The 24,426-nt window shown below is 27.5% G+C and overlaps 2 protein-coding genes and 1 long non-coding RNA gene across 3 annotated transcripts; 1 reads left to right on the forward strand and 2 right to left on the reverse strand.

Moving 5' to 3' along the window:
- Positions 1 to 347: 347 nt before the first annotated feature.
- On the reverse strand, positions 348 to 759 carry LOC140920165 (uncharacterized). Its single transcript, XR_012162798.1, has 2 exons — positions 624 to 759; positions 348 to 539 (listed from the first exon to the last, which is right to left on the reverse strand). It is a non-coding gene; the product is annotated as an uncharacterized lncRNA (long non-coding RNA).
- Positions 760 to 1,478: 719 nt separating this feature from the next.
- On the forward strand, positions 1,479 to 4,487 carry LOC101507693 (malate dehydrogenase). Its single transcript, XM_004495321.4, has 7 exons — positions 1,479 to 1,650; positions 2,121 to 2,279; positions 2,381 to 2,556; positions 2,954 to 3,231; positions 3,570 to 3,705; positions 3,804 to 3,915; positions 4,086 to 4,487. Exons 1-7 carry the CDS (start codon positions 1,608 to 1,610, stop codon positions 4,178 to 4,180), a joined length of 999 nt encoding a protein of 332 aa, XP_004495378.1. The 5' UTR covers positions 1,479 to 1,607; the 3' UTR covers positions 4,181 to 4,487.
- A 4,730-nt stretch (positions 4,488 to 9,217) lies between these two features.
- On the reverse strand, positions 9,218 to 11,885 carry LOC101508022 (transcription factor MYB14-like). Its single transcript, XM_004495322.4, has 3 exons — positions 11,618 to 11,885; positions 11,185 to 11,314; positions 9,218 to 10,273 (listed from the first exon to the last, which is right to left on the reverse strand). The coding sequence occupies exons 1-3, from the start codon at positions 11,748 to 11,750 to the stop codon at positions 9,706 to 9,708; spliced, it is 831 nt and encodes a 276-aa protein (XP_004495379.1). The 5' UTR covers positions 11,751 to 11,885; the 3' UTR covers positions 9,218 to 9,705.
- Positions 11,886 to 24,426: the final 12,541 nt, after the last annotated feature.

A 24,426-nucleotide genomic window follows, 5' to 3' on the forward strand; every position in this document is an offset into this window, starting at 1 on the left:
TGAAAACCTTAGGATTTTTGGTTGCACTGCTTATATTCACACTAGTGAAGGAAAGCTTGAGCCAAGGTCTAAGAAGGGAATTTTCTTGGTTATCCAGAAGGTGGAGGAAAGTCTGTAATTAGCAGGGATGTTGTATTTCATGAAAAAGAATGTTGAGAGGAACAAAGATGAGAATCAACACTCTCATTTCCAGTTGGAGGTGGAGAACATAAAATATCCCTGCAACACAAGATGAGCTTGAAGTTGAACCAACTCATTGTGGATACATCCTATAACCTGGTGAGAGACAGGGAAATGAGGGACATCAGACATCCATCCACAAAGGTATTGATAATGACCCTTTCAACTACAAACAAACCATGACTAGCTCTGATAATCAAATAAACAGCAAGTACAGATAATAAAGATTGCAGCGTCTCCTCAGAGACACCTTGTTTCTTTGACATTACATAGCTACCACACCAAAGGAAAAGAAAACTAATGAAGAAAATATTTTTCATCATTTTCATGCGATATGCCTCCATGTTCTCGGGAGTTACCTGCAAAAAGCACTAGTGTGAAACTCAATAAATCTCCCCAACAGACACGAGTGCATTAAGAGAATAGTAAAATAGAAACATCACCTCATCATTCCATTATGGTAATGTTTCCATATACTTGCGTTTCCTTTCGTCTTTCTCCTCCCTCTTTCTTTCATCCTCCTTACCAAACAGTAATGGGTCGTAAGAAACAAGACATTTGGTAATATCAGTACATTACAAGACATCTAAATAGGAAATAGAAACTCAAAAGATAAGTCTAAAAGAATGATTAAAATGTGCTTTTAATCCGTTATAGTCTTTTAATGTATCACAATTATAAAATCACCTATTATCAAAATATATATTCAAAGATAAAATTGATTAACAAAAGACACAATTGGAGATATTTTATAATTTTATAGGATGGTTACACTAAAAACACTTACATTAAATGACAACCGAACAAATTCTGAAGTGATTTTTTGTCGGACCTAACAATAAAAAATAGCTATTATTAATTTTGAAAATACATCTTATATTTTATAATTTTTAATTATTAAAAATGTCTATCAAATTGATGTACTACATTTTTAGATGATATTATATTGTTTATATTTATCTAAATATGATTGACTAGAAATTTTAGTTCAGTCTCCAATAGCGTGCATAGAATGGATTTCAACGTTGACTCTTACAACAATAAATCAATTTATCACAAACCATTTGATCCATTCATCCTGTTTGTTATTTTGTATTGAAAATGATAAACGTATGAGTAGTATTAGAAAAAGGTATGTGCAGTGCAAATGAGACGCATTGAATGAGAAATATGAGTATATATAATACGTGGATGAGGCATGGTAAACTAAGAGAATATTCTTGGTTCGCATGGACCCATCCATCAGCAATGTCCAAAAGCTGTGTCGTTTCACGCCTTTAATTTAATTTAATTGAATTATGACGATGACTTTAGTATAGCGTGGCATTGTTGTCTCCGCGAATAAATAGTAATCATAGTAGTTGTGGTCTTCATACTTGAGACTTTATTATCCTTTTCTTCTTACTCTCTCCGATCTAAAACCACCAATGGCCAAAGACCCAGTTCGCGTTCTTGTCACCGGTGCTGCAGGTATTCTAATCACTCATACTTTCATTTCCTGTTTTTTATTCTTTCGGATCAGATCTCATCCACTTATTTTTCATGTTTTTTGTTTATCATATCAAGTTAGTACACCTCCATTCTTTCTAGTTTTTCTCTATGGTTTTTTACCTATAGTTTTTATGAGAGTTGGTGGACCAATTTTGAGTGAAGATAGTATTTTTTAGTTTATTGGAAATAATATCATATTTTGTGCAACTATCAGGACCTTAAATCTATCTTTGCACTGTTATACAAACTTTCTAAATTGATTTTCTTAAAACTTTTCGAATACTTTTTTGTTGAGTGAGCTATTCTCTTGTTTAAACATTGAATTTACAGACGATTTTTGGTCTAAATTTTGCCCAAAAGGCAGAGAATCTAAATCCGTGTTTGGACACATAAAATTCTTGGGTGGGGGTATTCTTTTTTGTACTGACAAAATGTTTTTCCAATTTTAGGACAAATTGGGTATGCTCTTGTCCCTATGATTGCTAGGGGAGTGATGCTGGGCCCTGACCAGCCTGTCATCCTTCACATGCTTGACATCCCACCTGCAGCTGAATCACTGAATGGCGTTAAAATGGAGTTGGTGGATGCTGCATTCCCTCTTCTTAAAGGTTTCACTTTCCCTCCTTGCTAATTGTCATTGATTTGTGTTGGTTGGTTGAATGGTTCACAAGATTAATGGTATTATTATTATGAAAATCATTTGTTTCAGGAGTTGTTGCTACAATTGATGTAGTTGAGGCATGCACTGGAGTCAACATTGCTGTAATGGTTGGTGGATTCCCTAGAAAAGAAGGTATGGAGAGGAAAGATGTGATGACAAAAAATGTCTCTATTTACAAGTCACAGGCTTCTGCTCTTGAAAAACATGCTGCTGCAAACTGCAAGGTGATCCTTTAAATATATATGAATCCTCAAGCTTTTCTCTTAATTAATCTCCATTTCTAGTTCTGCCACATTTATGTCAAAAAAATATATCCCGCCCCCTTTTCGTGCATCTCTTTAGCCTTGACATGTGTCGGCTGATCTATTGATTGAACACTATTATCATCATGGTTTATGTGTGATGGTGATAAATGTAAAGCCAATATATTACTATTGTCTGTACTGGTTCATATGTGTATTTGGATAATGTATGGTGAAGTCCTAGTGATTCCATTCTGATGAAATATGTTTCTTTTCTTAACAGATAATAAGTAGTTCATTTTTACATATCTTTGGAAACATGAATCACGCATAATGTATTTCCTGGAATATATTACATATCTTTAGACTCATGATGCAGGTTCTTGTTGTTGCCAACCCAGCAAACACCAATGCATTGATCTTGAAGGAATTTGCTCCATCTATTCCCGAGAAAAACATTACTTGTTTGACAAGATTGGACCATAACAGGGCATTGGGTCAAATCTCTGAAAGACTGAACGTTGAAGTTTCTGATGTGAAAAATGTTATAATCTGGGGAAATCATTCATCAACTCAGTACCCTGATGTCAACCACGCTACTGTTAAAACCACTTCTGCGGAAAAGCCTGTCCGTGAACTCATAGCTGATGATGCGTGGTATGTAGATGGACTAATATCATGACTGACAAATTAAACTATTTTTGAGTCTATTTGGATTGACTTATTTGAAGTTATCTACACCATTAACACTTGTAAGACTGTTTATGAGAGCTTATAGAAACAACTTATGACATGTCAATAAGCTCTCCGTGATAGCTTATGAATACAACTTGTAGTTTATATGAAATTAGTTTGACTTTATTGTATCTTTTGTAACTGAAATAGCTTATTCATAAGTCCTTATATGATAAACCTTTGTGCTATAATTGCTTAATTAAGCTGTTTATCCAATATTTTGTATTTATTGAAGCATTTATGTAATTTACATCATCAAGGTTGAATGCGGAATTCATAACTACCGTCCAACAACGAGGTGCTGCAATTATTAAAGCTAGAAAGCTTTCAAGTGCATTATCTGCCGCTAGCGCTGCTTGTGACCACATTAGAGATTGGGTTCTTGGAACTCCTGAGGTTGGTTATTTCTTTTGCTGAATCTTTAATTCAAATTCTTTATAATGAATGGCTTCAGCTCAAGTTTATCTTTTATTTGCAAATTGCAATATCATCAGGGAACCTGGGTATCCATGGGAGTTTATTCTGATGGATCATACAATGTGCCAGCTGGACTGATATATTCATTTCCCGTCAACTGTCGCAACGGGGAATGGCAAATAGTTCAAGGTAAGATTTTGATAAATTACTGGTTCTGCAAAAAGAAATGCAGTGAAACATATTGAATCTTTAATTTGGGCTAAACTTTTCTCTTGAATAATTAATTTATTTTATTTAGCCATAATATCATTTTTTAGATGTGTATCTGATGTAATTTTTTTCTCTAATTTTGAACTCAGGACTTTCAATTGATGAGTTCTCAAGGAAAAAATTGGACTCGACAGCAGAAGAGCTTTCTGAGGAGAAGGCTTTGGCTTACTCATGCCTCTCTTAGACGGCTTGTTTCCTTGTTTAGTGTCAATGGAGGTTCCATTGTTTGTCAATTTTTGAATAATGCTGCTCTAAGATGTTGAGAAACTATTGATGGATGGTTTTGCCTTTTATGCAAACCACTTGTACTGTAATGTCTAAACTCTTATATTAGGATGTTTGAGCATATCATTTGAGTCAGGATTCATGACTGGGCCGACACAACAAAATATGAGGCATAAAGCCAATATTTGGTGTGAGGTCTGATTTTTCTTAATGTTGTACTATAGTTTTATAGACAAATAATTAAATAAAAATTATATGTTTGACAATTGGTATCAACCAATAATGACTATATGGATATATAATAGACCGCATGCTGCATATTATTATTATTTTTAAACAAAAAGGAGAACAACAATATCACAAGAAAAATCGAGACATTTCAATTATGTTGGCCGCTACTTATTATTTGAGTACGCCAGAAATGTTATTTAAAAAAAAGAAAGATACAAAATTATTTGGGGATTAGACCAAAATTTAATCTAGAATAATCAAGGGTAGCATTTGCCTCATTAAAAAGTTTGTTAAGAAAACTCAAACGGATAAAATCTGACAAATAAAAAAAAAAGTACAAAATTTATTCAAAGCATCCCATTATGCTGAATACCAATAGAAGTAATTTTGTCAACACACTTGTTGTCCTACCTAAAAATATGAGAAATGTAAAAATGTATGTTTTTGTTAACTTCATACAATTCAACCTTCTATTACATAGGTGCCAAGGAACAATACTATAATTTCTGAAAACCATCATCACTAGCTGAGAGTCGGTCTCTGACTAAAACTTACTCAGAATCTTCTTCTAAACTATCTCAATAGCATTCATCAACCCATGGAGTTCAGCGTAAAAAACATATGTAGATTGACAACAAATCCACCTAAAAAATTAGCATATTTATCTTTGAAGATCCCCCCACAAGCTACAGGGTCTGGACAACCTTTAACATTGTCATCAATATTACACTTGACTCAGTTGAAGATGTGAGATGCTACAACACTCTTTAACGCAAGAACATTAGACGCATGAACATGAACAAAGAAAACTTTTAAAATCCCAAATTCCTGCATGTCAGAATAAAAATGTGCCTTTGTACGATTCCCAAACAAAGGAGAAGTGTTAGAGCACACTAAATTAGACCAATGCTACATAATTTACATTCGATTTTATTCCTTTCAATTATACACTTCTTTAGTTGTATTATTAGTTCACTTCACAAAATAATTGATAGTTGATTGCATAAGATTAGTGAATAATATGCGAGTTCATAAACTTAAAGTGTGAACACTTATTCCAACTAAGAGGTTTTTTTTTTTATGAACAGAACTAAATAGGCATGTCGCCCCTTTGAAGACTTTTGCATTGCATATGTGTATAGTCAATGAAAACTTTGCAATATTTCATTCATAGAATAAAAACGCAATCATTCTCATTGGGCTTGCTATATGACAACTACTAGAGATATAGTTTGTTGATATTAGTCAAGAGTTACTTATGGTGGCTATGAGAGTTATACTTGTATTTTCTTAGTTTTCATATGGACTCATATGTATAAATAAAGTCTCTTGTATTTATTATTAATCAAGTTAACAATAATGTTTTCTCTATATTTTGCTCTCATGTATAATTTTTATCTAGAATTGAAATAAGTAATAACCATCTCATCGTAGATGACTTATATAAAAGAATTAGTCTTTTCTGAACACATTTTCATTTGAGTTCCTATATGAATTCATCATCACAATGACTTTAAAAAAATACATTATTACTTATTTGAAGATAAAAAGAATGTACGTGGAAAACCATCCGCAGTCGGAATTGAAGCAAACAATAATTTCTAGCAAGTTTCTTAGCCAATATAAATGTTGGAAAGTGCTCAACTAATTTTGTCTTCTGCTTATGATTTTTAGAATTGAAAATTAAGTGCACTTGGACGCTTGTGTTGTGTGCTATAGTACTAAAATATACGAATAGTTTCACTTTAACTCATAACAAGACCAGTGAAAATAAAACTCTATCCACAAAGCCATAATAATGATCATTGATGTATTTTTTTATACATATTTTGCTGCCTAAAATTAATTTTTTGGGCAAACTTAGCTCTTCAAAGATAAACTTTCAGAATACTATCTAGGTGTAGTAGTGAAAATTGGAGGTGTTAATAGTTGTGTTGCCCAATATTCTTAACTTTAGACAAGATCTTACCTTGTCTTGTGTTTGCCTCAACAATATAGTTTAGAAAAGAGTTACAACCATATTGGTTTTTGATATGCGAGACAAAGTCACAATAATTTTTTTTAATGTATTAAAATTATAAAATCATATATATTTAAAATGTTATTTTTTTAGTTTTGAATATATTTTTAATTAGTCAATTTAATAATCCTTAACTGTATTTTTTTATCAATTTAATTTTATCAAATTACTAACAAAAGAAATATTGGTGATGTATATAGGTCACTTCAATATTTTTAGTGACTATAACTACCAAGTCTCCCACGTTTCAGGATTAAAATTGTTTTTCTTTTATTTTATTAAAACGTAAAAAAATAATCTATTTTTGATGATGAAATAATAAAATCTCATGATTGGCTCAAAGACCAAACCACTAAAATAAGAACTTTAGACATCAAAAATATATTTACTTAACAAAAAAAAATCTTCAAACTAAATAGTTTAATAATATGTTACAAATTTACTTACGCTTATATGTTTGTTTAGTCAGTGAAATGTAAATTTTTTAGTCTTTTATCTACTGTTCAAATTCAGACTTCTACTATTATTATGATTTTAACAATTGAGAGGATATACATTAAAACAATTTCAATAGACAATTACAATTTTATTTGTTTAAAACTCATAAATAATATCTATATATATATATATATATAACCAATAAATTCAATTTCAAATTTAATTTTTAAGATCTATAGTTTCTATATTATTATTTCACATTTAAAAAGAATCTAATATGCGTCAAAAAATTGCATTAATTTTTTTTAAGAAAAACTCAACTTTATGTAAAAAAAACAGTCTCATTTTGAAGACCCTTTTAGGTCTCCAAATTTGTTGTATCAGCCTGTAAAGTCTCCTCACAAAGTTAAATTCAAGACATTGAAGTGGTATTGGTCATTTTACTTGGTAAACATTTTTCATGGCCAACTACTAACTCACCATGGTTATAAATAAACCCTGTCAATAAGATAAAATGAGGTAGGTTGATATTTAAAAATTGAAAATAACATATTTTTTCATCCTTTTTGGATTATTTAATTTTTTAACTGAAATATTGCGGTCGTCTCTTACTACAACGGTCTACTTGAACCATTCATATTATTATAATCATTTCACGATCACAAAACAACTTAACTTTACATAGAAATTGACGCAGCTTTTGTGAGTATATGCTGCAGTTACACTCAATTATTGAGTAAATTACTCCATGCATGATTCAATTTGGTACTAACTAAATAATATTTAATTGCATTATAAATTTGTATATAGTACGGTGGTCCAAAATGTACTGCCACACCCACTTGTCTTGATGAACAGTTACCTAGGCTGCCCAAAATTTTACTTTCCGTCATCTACTAAATCACTTGCAAATTGCAATTAAACAAAGTTCAAAGGTTTCATCCAAAAAGGAAAAGTTTCATCAAAATTAAAGTTCAAAGTGGACTTGTTCAAATTTGATCTTCCATTGGACTGCATGCAATTATTATTCTTTAAGCAATGTTATTTGAAATTGACCCCAAATAACAAAAGCAATGTTATTTGAAGAGACATTATCAACACAAATACAGTACATCGTATACACATTTCACACTTTAATAAATGGTTAATCACATCTAAATACTTGAATAATTCAATTCAATATATGGTTAACGAATTATCAATTTTTATGTGTGAATATTTTGTTAATATTGTTCATTACGAGGTTAATAGATTAATTTTTTGTTTACAGAATTAATTTTGTCTTTCATAACTCACTAAAACATACATGATTAATTTAGTTAATTATGTGGTTGATAAATTATTAATTCAATTCATCGACTAAGTACTGTGTGAGTTAGTTAATAATGTATAAATATTTGATCCATAATAAATTGAATTAATTAAATATTTAAATGTTATACACCTTTTATACTTTAGGGGCCGGATCTATAAGAAATTTGACTTATAGTAACAACAACAAAACCACAGATATTTGACTTATGATGATAAAAGAAATCAATAATGTCCAAATAAATTAGCAATCCATTAGCTACATAATCGAACTTTTTTTTCTACTCGAGCTACATAATAAACTTAATTAATCGAATATATGCACACAATTAACCATATAGCATAGTGTGAATAATACACTAGCAAAAACCTTACGAGCCTCCTTTTTTTTCTCTTTTGTTCAAATTTTATTTTTCTTTCATCTAAGAGAAGTAATTATGATTAATTTTTTATTCAAAATTATTCTTCTAAATAATTTTTTTTTATTTTTTTTTAAATCTGAATAAATGATTTTCTCATTTTATTTTGATTGTGTTGTACGTTCTGTACATTGGTCTGATTTTAAATTGACAAATCAACTTTGATCCAACATATATTCAACTTTATCGTAATATATATTAACATAGATGTTGTAGATTTGTTCATAGATTCATCGTTTTCAATTTTATCAATTTTAAATTATATTATTAATCGATGTAATTTTTATCGATTTAAATAAATAAATTCTATTTTTGTTAGTAAAAGAAAACATAGCGTGAAAAATACATATAAAAAATTGACTACTCATTAACCACATAACAAACTTAATTGACTAAATATTTACACCTCATAAACCACTTAGCAAAGCGTGAATCTTCTTGGTTCGTATGGTTTTCCATGTTTGTGTCGTTCTCGTGTGTTTAAATATTATTATTGGATTTCTTTTTATGCCCAATCAAACTAGTATTTTATAATGCATGAAAGATAGTAGTTTATAAGAAAGCTTATAAGGGCAAATATCAAAATTCTGAATACTTTCACATACTAAATTTAGTACATCATTTGGTATTATTACAATAAAACTCTACAACCTAAAAACCTAATTAAACAATAAGTTGTAAAAAAGAAAAATGTTAAGAGACTTGTTGTTTAGCATAATATACATTATTAAAAAAAAAAATCAATGTTTCACTTGGAGTACTTCCTTCTTTTACATATCATTAGCTCCATACTCTGTAGCTCCTAAGAGACAATGAAATCCTCACATTTGAAATTAATATACCCTTTCTTTCCTTGTACTTTCAAATTGAAGTTACCATGTACCAATGAAACACGGTCCAATTGATAAAGATGCAACTCATATCATCATATCATATATCATATATGAATGTAAAGTAGAATCTCATTGTCGATATGAAAATCTCTTCATTGAATAGTTTAAAATTGTCGATGTTTGAGCTCGTAGAAAAAAAAATGTTTGAAGTTATTTATGTTATTTGAAAAATTCAGAACTCTGGCAATTCTATTTGATCCCCAGTCCTGATGAATATGTCATACCAAAAATCCATGCCATCATCAAAGTTAGAATTATAATCATGACTCTGTTGGAAAATTTCATCATAGTTAGAAGAGTATTGCAATGGCAATATCTCATTTGAAACTGTCAAAGAATTTTTTGATGACATATCAGTGGACGTTTCATCCAATGCTGCTGCTTCTGACCAAAAACTCTCATCAATTATTGGTGATATGGTTTCCATTGATTCTATGTCTTCACTTTTTGTATTTTTGCTTTCACCAACTGTGACAGATGAAAAATCACTTGAACTAGTGCATGCAGATGCAGATGCTGATGCTGATGATGATGTCTCTATTTCATGAAAACTAAGACTTGCTTGTTCTGATTGAGTTATTGTGCTTGAATTTGAATCAGAACGTTTGATTTTTGGTTTTTTTGTGACCCTTTTGGTTTCTGAATTGGTTTTTGTTAATTTCTTCTTCAAATGTGTGTGCCACACATTTTTTATTTCATTGTCCGTTCTTCCTGGTAATTTTGCCGCAATTGCTGACCACCTGAAAAATAAGAATCAAATAATCATTCGTTAAGAGTGAAATTCAACACTGTATTTTCATACTGTATAAAAATACATCATTTATAACTGCTATACGACTGAAAGAAATAAAAAATTTGTTGTGAAAATAAGAATTTTGATCATTAATATTTTTATTTATAAAATAGTAATTGCACGAGAATCGCGTTGAGTATTTTTTATGAATATAGTGAAACAGAAAACAACAAAATTTGAGATTGTTTTAATAGATTACACTGACACAGTGAATCTCATGTATATAGCTGCATGTGCCATATAATGCCACTCTAAGGCACAGATCTAATCAAGTTTCTTGAAGTTACAACCTCGCCTTCTTTTATAAAAATTATTTATTTATTGGTCTAATGTTTATTAACATAGAGTAATTTTTCTATCTTCCACTAGTGATAGTGACTACTTAATCAGATTCTTTCTATTGTTTCATAATGATACATAATTATTTATAGGCATATAGATGCATGTGTCATGTCATTGATTTATGCTTTGAATCCATAAGTTTTCTTTACTCTTTTTTAATACCACTTGCACCAAATGTGGGATCACATCTAATTTTTTAAGCTTAGTTAAAGATACTATACAACAATATAATGATCTCCATAATAGATTTACTAAATATTTAGCTAACACAACTTTTTGATTTTAATTTATTTCAATGTTGACAATTAATAATGGCTCTGGCCCCCACCACTAAAAGAAGGAAGAAGCCAAATCCATTTCTTAATTAAATATACAATCACCTTATAATATCAGAAAATTAAACATTAAACAGATCATATAAAACAGGACAGCATCATGTAAACTAAGAATTTGACTTGTTAGCATAAATGTTATATATGGATCTAAGAAAGGAAAATAGTGAATATGTATATATACCTGTTCCCTAACTTTTCGTGAAGCTTAATGATAGTTTCCTCTTCTTCATTTGTGAAATTTCCTCTCTTGATATCAGGTTTCAAATAGTTAATCCATCTAAGTCTACAGCTCTTTCCACACCTTAACAAGCCTGCACACGAAATTCATCAAAACAAACCCAAAAAATTTAAATCAATACATATAACATGACATTACAAAAATCAATCCACAAAAATAATAATCAAAAGGGGAAAAATTCATGGCACTTGCTAATAAAAAAAAAGGCTAGACTTAATTATAGTCTCAGCAATTGCGCACAAGAATACTAATTAGTTTATCCATAAAAAAAAAAAAAAAAACTAGGCTAAGTTTTTCATACATCTAGGTGCATAAGTATGAATAAAAGTTTTACATTAAATAAAAAAAATTGAAATGACTCATATAGTATATGTACCTGCAAGTTTAGGGAGGGCGCGCCAGTTGCCATGGCCGTGTTTTTGGATGTAAGAAGTAAGGATTTGATCTTCGTCAAGAGACCAAGGACCTCTTTTCAATCCCATCTTTTCACAACAAGGAGCTCTTACCATGTTGATGGTAACAAATATATAAAATGGAAGAAGAATGCAGTATTAATTAATTAGTACCAAGCTATAGTATCACTCTTCTTAGTAAGCTAAGCTAGTTTAGTTTCCTTCTTCAACTTCATTTCCAATGACATATGCTCGCTATTTATCTTGGATATTCCGCACGCCATGACTTTTTTTTTTAATAGTCCAACAAAAGAAAGAAAAAATAAAACATAATTTTCTGTTCAAACTATTTTGCAGTTTCCGCGAAAGAGGTTGTCTTTCCTGTCACGAACAGATAAAAACAAAAACAAGGATAAGTCTATTTAAAGTTTGCAACTCATTTTATAAAATAAACTGAATAATATTTATTATTGATAAAAACATTATTAATATTATATATATACATAATTATAATTTTTAATTTATTAACTTTGTACTGGGACAAATCTTAAAAATAAAATAAAACAAACTAACAATTTGTTTGTAATTTAATTAAGGAGAGTGTAAAGTGATTTCAAAACCCGTCATATTAATTATTTAATGATAAGTATCGTCACACGATTAAGTTGGGCACAATTTTGTAGCGACGGTTAGATTTAATTAATAGAAATTTTATTTTTTAATTCAACAATGATTTATGTGAAAACCTATAATTTCCATACACTTATTCTATGAATTAAGATCTTCTGACTTTTACTTTTTTTATCTTTTAGTAACTTTATTTCTATCTATTTCTTAATTAAATTTTCTCTCTTATTTAAATAATTTTCATTTAATAATTAATTCTCTAAAAATTTATTAAAATCTTATAGTCATCAATCATCAAAGTTTGGAAATTCATTTTTCCATTCAAGACCTCATTTTTTTTATATTTCTTCATATTACAACACCAACATTACACATTAATAATTAATTGGATGTTCAAGTATTATTATAATATTTTTTTTATAGCTTCTATCATTTAAGTAATTTTATTTGAATTGTGTCAAATATTAAAGGTGAATATTTTTCAACGAGAACCGAATTCGATTAGTTAACTATGTTATAGGAGTCTAACTCATTTCTCTAGTTTTAACCCCATTGATAGTATTGCTACAATTATATAAGTTCTATTATTATTAAAAAAAAATTACTTTGAATAACTAATCTTTTAAAATCTATGAGCATCCAAACCAACGGTTGTTGAGATAAATATGTGGGTACATGGCATTTTTCTTATACTCAGTCTCACTAGTCACTATCATCAAACAAGGAAAAGATGATGCCTAAAATTAAATGAGAAATCAGATTCCACAAATCATGGGATGATGTTTATATGTGTAAATGGCTTTCAATTGTAATTCTCGGTTTGTTTTAAATGATTGTGTCAATGAGCGAATTTACTCCTTAGTCGTAGGTTCTTTAACTCTTTCAAAAAGTGTTAAGTGTAAAGTTGATTTTTTATAAACTATTAAACTCAAGAAAAACGTAAGTAAAATATAAGACATAAAAATAAAACATAAATTACAATAAAAATGATAAATTTGATTGATTGTGTGTGTAAACTAGTCGCTTCAGTTCATGTAAACTATAAACATGAAACACAAGTTTAATAATTGAATTGTTAAGTTTCATGCGCTTTTGATTAATTTTGATACTCCAATTAACGACCTTTATAATGGTGCAAATGGTCTTGAGGAGCCATAGTACTTCCATGTGTTGTAAGGCAATGGAAGAGGACATGACATTTTAGGTCATAATGAATTAGCTCTTAAACTCATTGAGTGAGATCCCCTAGAGAATCATCAAATAGTCGCGTAGTTTGCGTCATCCTCAATAGAAATTGTAGAATGTTTGATAAAAGTATTTAATTATAGTTTTAGTCCTTTAATTTTCACTAATTCACAAAATTGGTTCATTTATTTTAAAATTCAATAGTTTTGATTTCGTTTTATGAATTTTTAACTAAAGAATGGTAATGTGATATATTTTAAATGTTGATATACAATCTCATGATATATAATCATCTAAATATTTTAATTATTTAATATCATTAAATTAACAAAAATGAATAATTTCAAAAGTTAAAACTTCAATTTTTAAAGGGTTTAGTGATAATTTCATTGATGTTAATCATTATTCGTTGTTGTATCAAATGTCACATCATTTAAAACATGTGACATTATTGTTTTTTAATTTAAAAATTTGAATGAGAAATTAAAATTGTCGAATTTTAAAAAAAATAATTAATTTCGTGAATTGATAAAAATAGATATTAATATTGTAATTAATATGTACTCCAGACCTATCTTTTTGCTCTTTTTAATACCCTATACGATCATATTTTTTCCTTTTGCTCCTTTAAATGCTCTATTGTCGTTTTAGCTGTTTTGTTTCATATGCTAAAACTATAATTTACTCCTATTTAGAGTTTGAATGGATTTAGCCCACTTTACTCTTGAATAAAAGTATATACCATTCAATATTTTTTTAATCTTTTTGCCTTAATTCATAGTTATTTAATTTTAATTTAGAGTCTATGTGATCTTGATTTTCTACTTTATTTTATATGAATGTTTATTTTATATGAATTTATAGGTTTTTGATTTCTTGATTTTTAATAATTTTCATTTAAGATTCTATTATTTTGTTTTTATTGTTCTTTTATCTAAGACAAAAAATATATCGATAAATATTAAATAAATTGATTTTATTATCGATTGTAAGAGAAATATTAAATAAAGTTAATTACAAATTAATAAATGATTTTACATCTAAAAATGGAAGATAAAATTCAAATAAAAGTATAAAATAATTTGAACAAAATCTTATTATCAAAATATAAAACAATTATTTCAAAGTTTGTTTTATACTTCATTTAGTATTAACCGCCCTTGCTCCCTTTGGGAATTTAGGGTTAAGAATTTGGAGATTTGAAAATTTGGAGAAGGAAGATGAGAAGAAAAACCAAACAACATAAAGAAAAATGTGAGAGAAAATCTAAATTAAGAGAAAACATATGAAGGATTTTTTAACTTTTTCTTAACGGAACTCTGCTTAAAGGGTAACGCTGAAATTATTTAAAAACATAAAGGACCAATAAAAAAAATAAAGAACTAAATCGTTAATCGAAGTTAAGTTAAGGAACCGCATATGGTATTTAGCCTAATTAAAATAAATAGTTTAATAAAATAATTTGTTTCTTTCTTTTAATTATTATATTTTTTAATATATGTGTCAAAATCTTAAACGACACACATGGTGAGACGAAATCAGAAAAACATATTAATTAGTTGACTTAAATTACTTATTTTAGATAATATACAAGAATGACTATTGAATTGTACAAGTAGTCTAATAACACATGGTCCCGTTGATGAATGACGAGGTCCTGAATTTTTTATAATATAATAAATGAGGGTGAATTTTTGTAATTAAATTTATTCTTAATTTTCTACAAAATTATGATCTTTTAAATTTAGTCTATAATTTTTTTTATTTACTTCTACTCTCTATTTTAATTTTATAGAAATTAAAAATATTATTTTTTTATAAAAAAAACTTTTCAAAATAGAGACTAAAAATGAATTTAAAAAATGTAAGAACTAAAAAATTGAGATTTGTTTTACAAAAACTAAAATAAAATTTAATGGAGATTAAAATATATTTTGTCCATTTTTAAATTATTAAAATTATAATTTTTGTAATAAAAATCTTAATTTTTAAGATTAAAATATAATCTTAGTGTTTGCTGCTTACTGGGTCACACTAATTGAGTTAGGATGAGATTTAAAACTACACACTAAATTTCAATTTTGTGTCATCGATGTTGTTTGTTGTTGATAAAGGTTGTGTCATCAATTTTGGTCATGTTAAAAATGTTCAAAATACATTCCTTAAGAAAAGATTAAAAAAATGATAATTAAAAAATATATTTTATATTACACGTGGACGTGATATCGTCATCTGATATTTCTATGTGCATATGGAAAGAGAAGGACTTGCACTCGTGGATTCATTCAGCCACTTGTACAATCACGTGCTTTGATTTCTGGGAATATATATTATATTTATATACTATAATAATTCAAGTCGCATCGTGCAGTCCGTTTTTAACTCTCCTATCGTCCTCATTCTCCCAACCTCATATAAAGTACTAAATAATTAAATTAATTAAATATGTCTTTAGCAGATCCATGTATTTCTCGATGTCACTTCGATTTTCAACTTAGTTAATTTTTTTTTTAAGGGATTGGCATTTTTTAATATGTTGATTATTTTTTCGTAGCATAAGTCAAAAATTGAATTCAGACTAAATGATCAAAGGACACAAATATTAACTATTTATGTCCTTTAAGTTATTTGATCAGGAACATGAAAATAATTACTTGTAGAAAGTTAAGGTTCAATCACTTAGCAACAACATTTTATTCTCTCCTCCTAACATATATACTCTCACATTCGTCTAGGAACAAAAAAAATAAAATAGACGTAAAAAAAAATATGGGTCATAAATCCAACCAAATGATCAATGGGCAAAAATATAGACTTAGTAAACATAAATATTATGAATATTTTTAAAAGCTACAATATATAAAATTTGATCAAACATGAGTCTTTAACATGAATTTTGATTTTCCAAACAGTAATTATATTCCAAATGAGCAATAATATTCAGTACATATTAATCTCCTCAAATAACCAACCATAACACAAAAACCACATGTATATTAGTCGTTTTATAAGTTGGACATTTTAATCCAATATCTTACATTCGTTTGTTTTATTGGAGGAAGTAGCATTAATAATACGAATAATGATATATAAAGTGAGATATATAAGTAGATTTGACATTTCAATAAAAGGTTACGATGTAAAAGATGAGTTTTTGCAAATGTTGGACGAATCGGATCTCATAATAATTTATGGGTTGCGTGCGAGGCGATGGAGGCCACATCCACTGTTCTCTTTTCTACTTTTTTTATATATAGTAGCTTAAGGACTATCAAGCAGTAGGAGTGAGTAGGGGTGTTCGTGCTGTGAGGTTTGAATATATTACCAGGTACATATTTATCTGATTGAATTATTCGTGATTTAGTTTCGTTTGGATGACAAAAAAGTATAACATAATTTTAATTAATGTATTTTAAATTAGATCAATTTTATATTAATTTACATTATAATTTATAAAATATTATTTGGATATTAATTATATTATAAAATTATGTTAAAGTAATTAGTATTATATTTTAATATACTAAAAGTTAATATCACATAATAACTTTGAAATTTGAATATGGATGAATTAAAAAAAAATTAAATAAAAAGTCAAGAAATATATATATATATATATATATATATATTACTGTAAAAATTATTATTTATATTATTCTCATTGTTTCGTAATAAATGACAATAAATTATTTTACACACAAATTATATAATGGCTGTTAAAAAAATATAATAATATTTTTATCAAATTAATTTTATTTAATATTAATGTATTCACCGTTATTAAAAATATAAATTGAAAAAATGTTACTTGTGAATGATGTATATGATATTAATTAAAAGTTAAAAATAAAAAAAATTTATATCACATTAAAAATTTAAAATTGAGTCTCATTTTAAGACATTATTTTATGCAAATATTTCACTAATTATAATAAATTATTTTAAGGGAGGGAAGAATACAAATCCATGTTCTCCCCTTCATTGATATGTCCCTTGCTTGAAACGATTATGTTTAAAATATATAAAATAATAATTAAAATATAATAAATTAAATAAATAAATACTGTTGAAAATAATTAAAATTAGAAAATAATAATTTAATATAATATCATATATAGTTTGGTTTAGTTTTTAAAATTGAATCTGAAATTCAATTTAAATGGTTTTTACAACAACAACAAAAATTTAAAATTCATCCAGTAAACAGTGACAAAAATAATAATCAAAGATCGACTCAATACATTGTATAAGCAAGAATATTAACACTCGATATACAAAAAACGTACGTATATAATTAATCTAGTTAAAGTATTCATCAGAGTTGGTAGTGAATATTGATTTTCCACAAAAGAGTACTTTTTAATGAAATCACAAACACCATCTTATAGGTCTGAGTATTTGAACTTTAGACTAATTAAATTCAAGGACGACGGATACATGCATGTACATTTAATCTTGTTTAAATTCTCTACCTGCTATGATATTTTTCTCCAGGTCTATTTTGTTTCAAATTTCATCAGCGACCGTTCATTAATCAATTATTTCTCTCCGTTTTTAGTTATAAATAAAAATATGTTAATAATTTAGACTAAATATATTATGTTAATATATTCATGGATAATTTTCAATTATTACTTCATTCATTTTCCTTTGGCGGTTTCTTAGCATTTGTTGCATGGATATCCCTTTCCGACAAATAACCAATTTGATAGTAGATTTGATGAAATTTAAACTAAGATAAATATATTAGGAATTGACTTAAAACTCTAGGGATCCATTTAGGACTTTCTTTTGCGGTTGATATGAAAATTGAAAAACTATTTAGAGGATATAAGATTAGTTTGGAGGGAATAGTTAAAGAGAAAAAGATTATATGCTCTATTTCTTGTAAAATATTAATAATATTGACAATATTAATTACTACTGTTGATCTTTGAAAAAAAAATTGAAAAGTCAGTTGGTGGTGTCTAATTTTTGTTTATTGATGTGGAAAAGTTAATCAAATGATAATGACAAACAATAAGTGACTAATGATAATGACAAACAATAAGTGAGTGAATCATGAATTAATATTTAAGGGCCTTCACCATAACTATAATATTTAAATAAAAGTAAATAATTTCTTAAAATGTGTGACGTGCGATTCCTATAATTTAGAATATATCAAAATTAAATACATAATTAAACTCTTCTTTGTTAGTTATTTTATGAATCAAATTGGTTAATAAAAAACACATTTAAAAACTAATATAATTAATAAAAGACACATTTGAAGATCAAAATGAATAATAAAATATATATTTAACTATATTTTTGTGTCAAAATTGCTTAATAATTAACCTATCGTATGACCATATAATAATTGATTGCATATTAAACTTGGGGGACTATGGCACTTGTCAATTCCCTTTCTCTCCGCCGCCGGACAATATGATTGTGTTTATAAGGAAACTTATCAAATGAGAGAATTTTTATAATAAAAGTGTGAGAGGAATGAATCTTAATCATTATTCAAGTCATGAATGATTAAGATTAAAATAAAAAATAATATAACTTTTTTAAATGATCATATGACACTTTCGATTATAATCACTCACGTATAATTCTATAGACAAATTTAATTATTTTACAATCTCATATTAAAACTCTTCTAAAATCTAAAGTTCGTTGGACCATTAATAAAGAGAAAATTTTATTTGGTATTTGGCTTAAAGCATATTATGTTGGTTGGTCGTGAGTTTTTTTGTTAATAATATATAAACTCTATCCGTTTAACAATAATTGATTTATTTATAAAAATAAAATTATTTCAAAATAAAAGACTATTTTAATTTTCAATACATTTTTTTATAATTATACTTTTTAATTAAGACTATATGCGTTATTTTTAATACAATATATTTTACTATATATTTATTACAATATAAATAATGAATTAATACATAATAAGAATAATTTTGTTAAAGCAATATTATTCTCTTAAGTATATATATTTTTTCTAATAGTGTAAAATGATCAAAGAATAAATTATTTTTAGATGTAAAGTGCCAAAACAGAAGAAAAGAAATGCAAAACAAAGGCAATTCCATTGAACTTTTGAGAGGAAAAAATTGATCACCGCAGAGAGGGGAATGCAACATTCCTCATAGAGAGGGAATTAATCCCATGACATTGGTGGTTCTTACACCTCTCACGTTGAAGCTTCATTACATTAAAGACTTCAATTGTCATATTGAAACCTCACATTCACGTATTGTGGTTGCTCAATTTCAGGCTATGCTTTATCATTATAATACTATACCCAATCTTCAACCCCTCTTCAAGGAAATCAACCAATCCCTCCTCAATAATTCATATTTGCCATATCTATTGTGAGACAAATTCTTATACCGAAGCTTTTGCTTGTTTAAGCCACTCTTGTGGCCTTGTTTGGATCATTTCAGATTATCCTAATCTCTTTTTAAGTCTTTTGTTGTATTTTAATGTAAATATGGTCTTGTTCATTAATTTTTTTAAATTCCATTAGTTGAGAAATATAGTTGAGCCAAAGAAAGAGAGAAATAATTAAAAAGAAAAATAAAATTTGAAATGATTATTTTAAAAATTATTTTTACAATTAGAGTATGATATACTTTTATATAGTACTATTAATGTAACTAACCTAACAATTTCTACCTAACCATAAATAATTTTAACTACATTTAATACTATTTTTCATAAGAAAAAAAAATAAAATACAATGTTAAAGATATAATAAAAGGTGTTCATAATATTTTAATCTCTATAAATATTTCATTTTCAACTTTTTTATTTTATTTTATTTATATCTTTACTAGTAAGTAAATTTAACACAATGTAGTCAATTCTATATTAAAGGTGCATCAGATATTAAATATGAAATATAAGTATTTCTTCTATTTAAAATTTAATTATTTAAACATCATATTATAAAAGTCTAATCATTTCCACTGAATTCGAACTCTATTGCTTATCTAAAATAAATATGAAAATAGAAGAGGTGTGAGGCAAGAGCATAGATTGCCCCATTTGCTTATATAGAATGAGATTCCTCTAATCTATTTTTTTAATTATTTTTTTTGATAATATTTATTATCAAAGGAAATTTAGTAGGACAAGTTGATAGAGGTTATTGCCAATCATGTACGAAAAAATTACTTTTTTCTTGTTTACCCTTTAGTATGTTATTTTATATTTTTAACAATTTTTTATCACATATAATCATTTTTACTCGACGTAAATTTAACTTGTGCATCAAACCCGCTTAAGCTTTAAGATAGGCCATTCCTTAAAAGGTAGTTCAAAATAAACTACCGACTTCATCATAAACTTTACCATTTAGAAAATATAAACATGTTTAAATGGTGTGTTTATTTTTAAAAGAAAAATATATCGTTTGATGTTTACTCAACGCTAGATGCCTAGATTCATTGATTTAGACTGCATTAATTGTGGACCTCATAGAATCCATTCTTTATTTGTGTTGTGGGTTTTTCTTCTACTTGGGTTTTACTTTTCCTTTTTCTTTCTGATGAGATTTATTTCTTTAAGAAAAAAGTTAAACGAAATCTAATTTGAAGAAGAGACGTCGTCTAATGGATTAGTCTCTGAAAAATATTAATCATCAATAAAGATAATTGATGTTTCGTATTAATAATATCAATTTATAAAAAAATTAAAAAAACTATTCTTCTTATTTTAATTAAAATATAATTAATTCTTCATATTTTAAGTTTATAATTTTAATATTTATAATTCACACAGAAATTTCTTTGATTTGTTATTTATGACAGGATTGAATTTGTTAGTCATTTATGGGATTTTTTACATCAATATCTATTTTTTAAAAAAATTTTTTAACCAAAATACTATACTTTCAAATTTATATATCAAAATGTCCTATTTTTTAGGCACAGTAGAATATCGTCGGGAAATGCTGCCTGAAGAGTTAATTTTTTCACACAGTAGGAGGTCGCTCGCTGGGGATACGACCTCCCAAAGGGTTTTTGAATTTTCTTTTTATGTTTTAGAGTTATTTAATTGTTAAATTAATTAATAATTATATTAAATATTACATTAATAAATAATAATAAGTACATTAATAAATAATAATAATAATAATAATAATAATAATAATTATTATTATTAGTAGTAGTAAAAATTGATATAATTAAAAATTATTAAAATTAAAATAGTAAATTAATATATAAATTTCAAAGAAAATATATTAAAAAAATGATACATCAAATTTGAGTGGATGTGCCTGCATCGTTTGGACAATGTTTCTTAGTATGACCAGATACCCTACATAATCCACATTTTTTTGGTACTGTTTATGTTTCTGTATTTCTGTTCTAATGCGTTTGCTTTTTGACCGACCTTTCTTAACTCTCCACATTAGTGGAATGTGACACAACTTAATACCTTCATATTGTGATCAATATCATTTGTTTGGTATGGGTGGGAAGGCTTCGTCGTAACTTCATTCCATATGTTTAGCTTGATATGGAAACTTCTTTCCAACTTCAAGAGTTTCATCTACTACTGAAACTTCGTTAATGAACAAGTGATGAAATTCACTTGAACGCTCTTGAGTATCTAAATTGATGTTTTTCAGGTGAGATGGTGGATTAAAGTTAGGTAGGAAATGTTGATATTCTGCTTCCATATGCCTTATTCACATGTCATAGCAGCATGTTCTAGTATAAAATATGATTATTTGAGCCTTATACCTGATGTGTACAAAGAGGAAACGATATTAAAAGTCTACGATGAAGCCTTCCCACCCATACCAAACAAAGGATATTGGCCACAATATGAAGGTATTAAGTTGTGTCACAGTCCACTAATGCAGAGAGTCAAAAAAGGTCGGCCAAAGAGCAAACACATTAGAACAGAAATTGACACTACAGAAAGAGTACAAAAAAATGTGGATTATATAGGGTATCTGGTCATACTAGGAAACCTTGTCTAAACGCTGTTGGCACATCAACTCAAATTTGATGTATCATTTTTTTTAATGTATTTTCTTTGAAATTTATATATTAATTTACTATTTTAGTTTTAATAATTTTTAATTATAACAATTTTTACTAATAATAATTATTAATTATTATTATTTATTAATATGTTATTATTATTTATTAATGTATTATTATTATTTATTAATGTATTATTTAATATAATTATTAATTAATTTAACAATTAAATAACTCTAAAACGAAAAGAAAAAATTTTAAAAACCCTTTGGAAGGTCGCATTCTCGACAACGACCTCCTACTGGGTGAAAAAAATTAACTCTTCAGGCCGCACCCCATCGATATCCTACTGTGCCCAACAAATAGGACATTTTGGTATATAAATTCGAAAGTATGATATTTTGGTTAAAAAATTTAAATAAAGGGATATTGATGTAAAAAATCCTCAGTTTATGTGAGTTATTATTTTATTCATCATTTTCATAGTTTTTTCGTCTTATTAGGTTGTTTATTGATTCTAATTGATGATACAACTTCAATCTATTTTAGACTTCAATCTATTTTAGAGACTAATTCAAAGAAAAATTTGACTATGACACATTTTTAAATATTTTACTATTTTATATTATTAACGGAATATTATAAATTTATTTTTAGATTCACCACTTTTCAGTTTTAATATTATTAAATTTGTGTTTTATTTTTCTATTTATATATATTTTACCGATTCAAATGAATATGTATTTTAGTAAAAAAGAAAAAGGTCTATAAAAATTACGATGTAGGCATTTTTTTAATTTCTTTTCATATATTTTTTTGAACCATATTTTTCTAGAATTACGGTTGCATTTTCTCTCATTTTGGCCTCCACAAAAACTTTTCTCTTTCTCTCTCTACAAATCCATCTAATTTCTTGAGTCTTCACTGTAGCAGCAGCTGCATAGATATGGCTTTCAGAGTCGGAAGCGGAGTCGGCGTCGGAGGGGTAAGCTTTCTTTTCCTCTTCCTTCTATGACAATATATATTCACCTTTTTTTTTTAATTTTAATTTTTTTAATTTTCCGTGCTGTTGTTGGATTGATTTCATCGAATGTTGGTGTTTTTCTACGCTATATTTTTATCGGATTTGGTTGGTTCCACGGCTGATTTTGATGTTCTTTCCACACTACAAATTTTGTCTCAGTTTTATTTATTTTTAATTTTATTTTTGTTTTGTGGTTGATTCCTCCTATTCTGAGTTGTGGTTTTTCTTGTTTTCAATAACATATATATTTTTCAATTATATTTTTGTTTTGTTACACTCAGACATTAATTCGATGAAGATCTTTACTAGACAATTATAAAGATTTCTTTTAATGAGACAATTATACAGATATTGCATATACTGTTTGTCACATATATTTTTTTTTTCAAAAGAAATTTGTTTATATTTGAATAAAATTTTCTCCTTGCTATTGCTTTTGCTTTTGTTCATCTCTATGTTGTCTATGGTATCAGAAGCTTCTCTTAAGCAAGACAAGTAAGCACATGTTGTTAACTTTGACATATTTTTGAACACTTACTGCATGCACATTTTTGTGCTCTGGATTGGTGATGTAGTTTTCTTTTCTTGATATAGAGAGCTATCAAAATGCATTTATTTTCTCGAAAATAACTCTGCCAAACATGCTGTTTTTTCTGATTGTTGGGATTCATTTCATTGGAAGGATTTTATTACTTTTTTTTTTGTCTTTACCTTCCGATTCCTAGGGGATAGGGGCCCTGATAATCCAGAGTTGGTCGAAAGGTAAGTAAAAAGTGATCAAGGATTTTTCCAGTCAGAATTCAAATCGACATACTCCCGAATCCCAATTGATTCGACCTTCCTCGAAGGTCATTAATCACTTGAACCCTATTACTTGGTTGTTTTCGGGGGATTTGATTATATTGATTTGTAAAAAAAATTGAATTTCCATGTAATTAATGTGTAGCTTCATTGTAGGGAA

This window comes from Cicer arietinum, chromosome 4, assembly GCF_000331145.2.
Source record: "Cicer arietinum cultivar CDC Frontier isolate Library 1 chromosome 4, Cicar.CDCFrontier_v2.0, whole genome shotgun sequence".
NCBI lineage: Eukaryota > Viridiplantae > Streptophyta > Magnoliopsida > Fabales > Fabaceae > Cicer > Cicer arietinum.